We start from the raw sequence: 7736 nt of genomic DNA, 5'->3' as shown, positions 1-7736 counted from the left end.
GGGGGGGGGCAAAAATGTTGGAGAGACAGCCTTGATGCTGTGCCAGCGCTGCTCAGCAGTAGCCAAAACACTGGTGTGTTATCAACACCTTTCTAGCTACTGATGTGGAGCAGAGCTCTACGAGGGCTGCTATGGGGAGAATTAACTCCATCTCAGCCAGACCCAATACACATGATGGTTCAGAGCTGTGAGGTGGTAGCTGAGATCCCTGGACAATCCCATTGGTCTGTGAGGGCGTCCTGACAGCAGGAGCTCTTTCAACAACGAGGGAACTGCAACCCTTGCTGATCTTCTGATTCCCATCTAGTTATCCAAGGGTGATTCATCTGGACTCTGGTTTATCTACACTAGGGTTGTATAGACTCTGTACAGATCTATGCGACTTCTGAAGCCTGAGCTAATAAACCCTGCTAAGTGTGAGCTGACTCTGCAGAACCAGATCAGATCTCCCTGCTCCTGTGACCAAGGGTTGGAGCCTGAAAACCAGAAGTACTGAAAGGGTTCTGCATGGGCCTGATGTCTCTGGGAGCCATCTGGGTATTTCTGTGCATGTGGTAGAAGGGTTTGTGGACTTTAGTGTAGGCAAGAATAAGAGAGAGGGTAACTGTGACATTCCTAATGCTTCTATTAAGTACTAGTAATTATCAAGTTGCAAAAGGCTTTATAAAATTTGCAAAGGGCACAAATTCAGAACCAAAGACCTCATCCAGTCCTAGATAATGAAGATGTTTATGCTAAAATTGTAAAACCCAGTAATAATAATAATGATATAAACTAAACCTGGGATGAAATGTTTGCACTGAATTTCAGTTTCTTTTATTTTTAGAATTTCCACATAAATATTTTCAATCATTTTCAGTAGCCATCATCTCAAATATTCTGAAATGGAGAGGCTTTGATTCACATGTTATTTGAAAAACTTAATTAATGTGCTGTAAAGGTATTAATTTTATTTTAAAGCTCTTGAAACATCATAAACTGTTTAAACTCTTTGGATTTTTTTTCTTTTCACATAACTTTTATTACAGTAACTTAAAAGAAAATAATTTTAATTTGTCTGTATTCCCTTTCCTATATTTGCGTTGAGCTTGTTAAATCTGATTGCTGTTTTATGTCCTTTTATCTACTAGAATGTTCTTGCAGTGGAGGAATTGTGTGGATGACTGGCTGGCTCTGGAGTCCAGAGGCTTTTGCCTCATTTTCCCTGACTCAAAATATAGCCCATGTCTCAGTGGTTTTGAGAGTCCAGGGAGTGGATGGCTGTGCCTTTGCACTACTCACTGCCCGATCAGGGCCTGATGATTAGTATTTACTGAGCCCTGATGACCACTGTAAAATTAATTGGTGAGTCAAGGTCTAGATCACAGTTCTTGACAAGAAAATCTTTGAAAATAAGTGAGTAAGCTCCTGCACTTCTGTCATATACGTTCCTCCTCTCTGCCAGTGTTCATAGTGAGGCAGGAAACAAGCCTGATACTTGCCAGTGAGGCTGTTTTTACTGCTGAGCATTATTTCCATAGGCTTTCCATCCTTGTCCCTTTCATTGCAAATTCTCCTCTAGCACTATGCTCTTTTCTGCTATCCCTGTGCTTTTCATTCCTCTATTTCCTATGTATTGATTTGTTTGCTCTGCCTCCTCATTTTTTCATTACTGACTGCTTTCCCTTTGAAAATTCTCTTCCTGAGATTGTTCTCACAGCCAGGATAATTACATGAACACTTTCAGGTCCTTCCCTTTTACTGTGTGTTACTCCCAGTCCCTCCTTCGCTTTCATGGCTGTGTGTTCTTCAAGTGCTTTGTGATCAATTCTTCTTTTTTTCTTATTCTTTTCCCTTACAGGTGGTGGTTGCCTGCCCTTCATCTGTACCTGTCTTGTATCTGCCTTCTCCTCTGACATCAGTTCCTTGCTTTATTTAACTCTTTATTTCTTCATCTGGGTGGCTTCAGCCTCCAGTTCAATCTCCAGCCACCTGATGTCTTTTTCTTTGAATGGAATCTTCCATATTCTTGGGTGAAAATATGTCAAAAGCTGGTTGGCCATCAGAGATAAAGGTAGTGGCCTTCTGGATGAATCATTAATGTTGTGGTTTAACCCCAGCCAGCAACTAAGCACCACACAGCCGCTCACTCACTTCCCCCCCACCCAGTGGGATGGGGGAGAAAATCAGGAAAAGAAGTAAAACTCGTGGGTTGAGATAAGAACAGTTTAATAGAACAGAAAAAGAAGAAACTAATAATGATAATGATAACACTAATAAAATGACAGCAGTAATAATAAAAGGATTGGAATATACAAATGATGCACAATGTAATTGCTCACCACCTGCCAATCGACACCCAGTTAGTCCCCGAGCGGTGATACCCCCCCCCCCCACTCCCCCCAGTTTATATACTAGATGTGATGTCACATGTTATGGAATACCCCATTGGGCACTTTGGGTCAGCAGCCCTGGCTGTGTTCCCTCCCAGCTTCTTGTGCCCCTCCAGCCTTCTTGCTGGCTGGGCATGAGAAGCTGAAAAATCCTTGACTTTAGTCTAAACATTACTTAGCAACAACTGAGAACATCAGTGTTATCAACATTCTTCTCATACCAAACTCAAAAACATAGCACTATACCAGCTACTAGAAAGACAATTAACTCTATCACAGCTGAAACCAGGACAATTAATTAGAAGCATCTTTAGGCTCTTGTATGTTTGCATACATTAATAAGAAATGTATTTCAGTGTTCAGTCTGTTAAAATAATTGGATGCGCCTGGATCTTTGTGTTTCCAATGCAGCTTTGTAAATAATAATACTTATGTATGCTTTGTACTTCAATAACATACTTCCTTTCAGGCCTGAAATGTGTTAAGCACAATTGAGCCCGACAGCATTTTGGGAAGATGCAGAATTATGTAAAGGCATAAGCCAACACCCCTAAATCAGACTGAAGGGAATGGAAGAATTAGATTCTCAGCTTTCCTGAAAATGAGGTCTTGAGTATGACAAGCAGGACACCCAGAAGTGTAGTATTCTTTAAAAACACTGACCTGTGTGGCAAGTACAAGAACATGCAGGAAGTTGTTGATAAGGCAGGGAACAGCATCCCATTAGCCCTGTGTCAGTCCCATGCGTGGTCCTGGGTGGTGAGAGGAAGTGGCCAACAATTTTGAGATTTATAAAAGCAGATATTTTAAACATGGTTATCAGGTATGCTGTTGGAGGTGTTGGTTCTAGACTTTCACGTCTTCACTTTGTGGCTCAAGGAAAAGCCTTGTCTGAGCAGTGGAGAGCACCCTGTGCTGCTGTGTACCTCTGCAGCTGAACCCACCCCAAGGAGAAGCAAGATTTGGCTATGCTTTTGTGAGAGACTGAATAGTTATCTCAAGCTGTTTGTCTCAAAGATTGTTAGGTGTGAGAGACTGGACTGTCATCTCAAGCCATTCATCTCAAGGATTCTTTGATGTGAGAGACTGAACTGTGAACTATTTATCTCAAGCCATTTCTCTCTGGGATGGCCTGTTTAAGCAGGACACTCCTCTGTCCATAAGGACAAATTACTAGGCCACTGAGACATCCAGGGGAGGAAACGGGCTGAAGCCGACGAAGCATGCAGGAATGTGGAGGCTACCATTCTCACAGAAACTGTAGTCTTTGAGATAAGATACTGGTTTCTAGTGTTGATCACACAAAGGTCATGTGATAGACATAACCTGGAGCGCGTGAACAGTGCATGAACAGTACCTATGTGCATGCATCATCAAAATATGCCCTATAAAAAACCGTGGAGACAAGCCATGGTGTGCACCCACCACCGAAGAATTGAAGACTGAGGACCAACGGCATGCTGCTGGATCCATGGTGCTGGTGACTATCCTTGCAACTCTATCCCGACTGCTTGCTTGATTTCTGCCTTTTCTTCCATTCTATCCTATCGCTACTATTTTCTACTTTTGATACTTTTGATAATAAAAGCTGTTTTGGGTATACGGCATTTGACCTCGTTTGTGACTTAATCTCGCTCTTGGGATCGTAGCGAAACCTTCCCCAACATTGGATCGGGACATTTAAAGTGGCATCACAGGCAGGATCCCTTAGGACGAGAGTGCCATACTGTTTCCCAAATACGTGAGACCTCTCAGGAACATAAGGGTTGCGGGCTTGTGTCGTGTTTGAAACTTTACGTGCTGCCTTTGTGAGATGACCTCTTCCCCGCTTTATACAAGACGAGCAATAGTGAAATTGCCCCTTTGGGGAAAGAAGCTTTGTTTGATTTTTTAGAAAAACATAAAGCACGACCCTCTGTGCCCAGGGTACACTGGGCTCAGGGAAATTGGTATAATCTGCAGAGCGTTGTTGATCAGATGGTCGCTTTACAGAAAGATGCTAGAGTGCGGTCAGGAAAAGGAAAAGCAGTTGTCTGTGCTGTTCTTGGTGCGAGTCTGGCCGCAGCAGTAGAGGGTAGAGATTGCCGCCTCACTGCAGAATCTCAAATTATTGAATCCCTCCAAAATCTTGTTCAGTCCCTTCTGGGACAAGTGGCGGGGATTAAAAGCACAACTTGAAGCAGAAAAGAACCAAGTGAAACATTTGCAAATTGCTCTTAAGGAGCAGCTCCTTGCAGATACTGTCTGTGAGGAAATTCCTCCAAGATCAGAAATTGGCTACCCCTTTAAGGACCTGCAGGCAGCAAAAGAGAGAGTGGAGAAGTTGGAGCTGCCTTCATTGCGACCCTTAGTCAAAACTGAATATATTGATGATGATGAGCAGGACCAGTTCCCCCAAGTTACAACTAAAGAGGTCCCCTATACTGCCACTGAGTTGGCAAAACTAAAAAAGGAATTTGGCCGAACCCCTAAGGATTCAGAAACAGAGTATGTGTGGAGAGTATCATTGTCGGGGGGGACCAGATTCTGTTAAGTGAAAAGGAGGCGGAAGGGTATTGGGGACCGGGAGTGTTTTTAACTACTGGGAATCACCGTGCCCCCTGGTCTTTAACCCAGCGGGCAGCCTATTGGGCGGGAGGTTTGAACCCCTTGGAGAGGGGGGATCCCCTCGCGATTACGGGGACTGTTGATCAATTAGTGGAGAGTGTGCAAAAGGCAGCTTGCCTGCAGATGATGTATGATCGAAAATTGGAGCCTACACAGGAGTCCCCGATGATGATGTCGGTGGATCCTGGGCGAATGACTCCCCTTATACGGGGACTCCCTGATTCTCTGAAACCAATTGGTATACAATTACAAGGAAAGATACAGGCGATGCCCCAGGGCCAGAGTGTTGTGGCTGCTTCAGGAGGATTCACGCCTGATCAGCACCGCAGCCCCCCAGATAAGAAAATGTGGACTTGGGGAGAAATGGCCCAGGAATTAATTAATTACGGGTGCAAGTATGGTCCCGTTAACCCTCCAGCCACCAAAACGGACTCCAGGGGCTTGAGGCGGGCTGAAGTAAAAACAGTTCCGTGCCCTGGGAGTGAGAAGAGAACACCCCTTGCTAAACCGCGGGGGGGAAGAGATATCCCGAACAAACGTAATATACTGTGGGCGCAGGGACACCAGAAGGGGATCCCGCGTGACTTAATGGACAGGATGCCAACAGACAAATTGGAAAAATTGGTAACAGGGTGGCCTGATAAATCAGCAAATAGAAAAGTGGATTTTGAGAATACTACTCTTAGCGCACCCTCCCTGATTGATTTATCAGAACCAAATGCCACCCAAAAGCCGGCAGGAAACTAGATCCTTCGCCTTTCGGTGGTGAGCAGGGGGGCGAAGGTTGGATGTATATTAGACAGCTCACTGAAAAAGGCCGCGGTGATTTACTAATTACAGGCGTTGTGGGGCCAAGACAAGTCCCGGTCACCTTTTTGGTAGATACCGGAGCTCAGATTTCAGCTTTTAAAACCAAAGACACTGCTAATTGCGGAATTACACCCTCCAAACAGCAGCTTTTTGTGGCAGATGCATTCGGCATTGTTCAGCCACAGGCATTAGCAATGGTCAGCCTGCGTTTGCCAGGAGAAGATAGTGCCACTACAGTGACAATGGTTGTGGGGGAGTTTCCACTTAACCTTTTAGGACTCGATGTTTTAAAGGGAAAGACCTGGACTGATAATAAAGGGAGACGGTGGTCATTTGGCTCTCTTACAATAGATATTCGTCTGTTAAAAGCCGCGCCGCTGCTAAGCCCTACCCGATACCCTTGGGGGCCAGAGAGGGAATAGCGCCTGTGTTAGAGGATTTAAAGGGACAGGGTATCGTGATTCCAACCCATTCTCCTTTTAACTCCCCGGTGTGGCCAGTGCAAAAACCTAATGGCAAGTGGAGATTGACTGTAGATTATCGCAGACTTAATGCAAATAAAGGCCCATTGACAGCTGCGGTACCGAATATTGCTGAGTTTATAGCTACAATCCAGGAACAAGCCCACCCGATTATGGCAACAGTGGATGTTAAAGATATGTTTTTTATGGTCCCCCTGCAAAGAGAGGATCAAGACTGCTTTGCATTTACTTGGGAGGGTCAGCAATTTACTTTTACCAGACTCCCACAAGGGTATAAGCATTCCCCCACTCTAGTTCATCATGTGCTAGCGCAGGAGCTAGAAGTAATTCAGACAGAGGAGGGGGTCAGTGTTTATCAGTATATTGATGACATTCTTGTAGGTGGGGATGAAACAGAAAAGGTTCAGAAAACTCAGGATGATATAATTTCTCACTTGGAAAGCTTGGGGCTGAAAATTCCACCAGAGAAAATACAAACACCCTCAAGTGAAGTAAAGTTTTTAGGAATTTGGTGGAAGGGAGGAATGACATGTATCCCCCCCGACACCCTTTCCTCATTGGATCAGATTAAAATGCCAGAATCAAAAAAGGGTTAGGTGGAATTTTTGTAGGCTGTTCTTAAGGGGCGACTCCTTGTGAGTACTGCCTCTAGTTATAGTTTTGCAGTGTTTCACAAATTGAGCATTCGGTGATGGAGTTCAGTATTCTTTATTGCAGCGCTGGAAGCATGGGGGATCGCTCCTCCAAACGTGCTTAACCACGAGCTTAACTGTATGGGTTAAATACATGCCTTACATACATATTCACTAGATTTCCGAGAAATGTTATGCATAGTCATTAGTTATCCGAAAAGCTATTAGCATATGTAAATGTCCTTTACGCAAGCGCACTGGAGGTCTCTGGTGGTCGTCCGGAGTCCTCTGGTGGTCGTCCATAGTCTTCCTCACTTGTCCACTGTTTGACCCTTGTTGTATGAGTTTGCGCAGTACGCTCCTCTTCTGGGCCTCACAAACAACTTCTCTGCTTATCTCCTAACTTTAGCTCAGACATCACAAAAGACAGAACATCTCCCCTTATCACACAGGATACCTCCACAAACAAGACATATCATTACATACACAGGCTTATGTCCTTGGCTTGTCTACGTAAATCAACTTATGAAGACAGTTGTTAATCTTCTAACAAATTCCGAAGTCCTTTATCTGACAATACACTGAGTCAAAGCATACGTTCTATTTCTGCATCTACTAGGCCTAGTGTCAGCCTCTGCATCAGCAGTACCAACTAGGAAATGAGACAAGAGGTTTTATTGTTGAGCGACTGCTGTGATGTGTCTAGCTGTGTATTTAATACCTTGTATTGTGTGTGTGTCTGTGTATGTTTTTTGGATATGGTGTATGTAATATTGTGTTATAGTGAGCATAGTATATGCAGTCTGTGTTCTAGAATTTATGTGTTGTATGGT

General features: G+C 44.1%; 1 protein-coding gene across 1 annotated transcript; it reads left to right on the top strand.

Annotated features, from left to right (window-relative positions):
* Positions 1–1322: 1322 nt before the first annotated feature.
* LOC121232738 lies at positions 1323–5862 on the top strand. Its single transcript, XM_041121142.1, is given in 4 exon segments — positions 1323–1344; positions 4186–4529; positions 4531–4879; positions 4882–5862. Coding segments are annotated over 4 exon segments (1560 nt in total). The 3' UTR covers positions 5727–5862.
* The last annotated feature ends 1874 nt before the right edge of the window (positions 5863–7736 follow it).

Source organism: Aquila chrysaetos, chromosome W, assembly GCF_900496995.4.
Source record: "Aquila chrysaetos chrysaetos chromosome W, bAquChr1.4, whole genome shotgun sequence".
NCBI lineage: Eukaryota > Metazoa > Chordata > Aves > Accipitriformes > Accipitridae > Aquila > Aquila chrysaetos.
The sequence above is the reverse complement of the archived record's forward strand: the minus strand, read 5'-3'. Positions and strand labels throughout refer to the sequence as shown.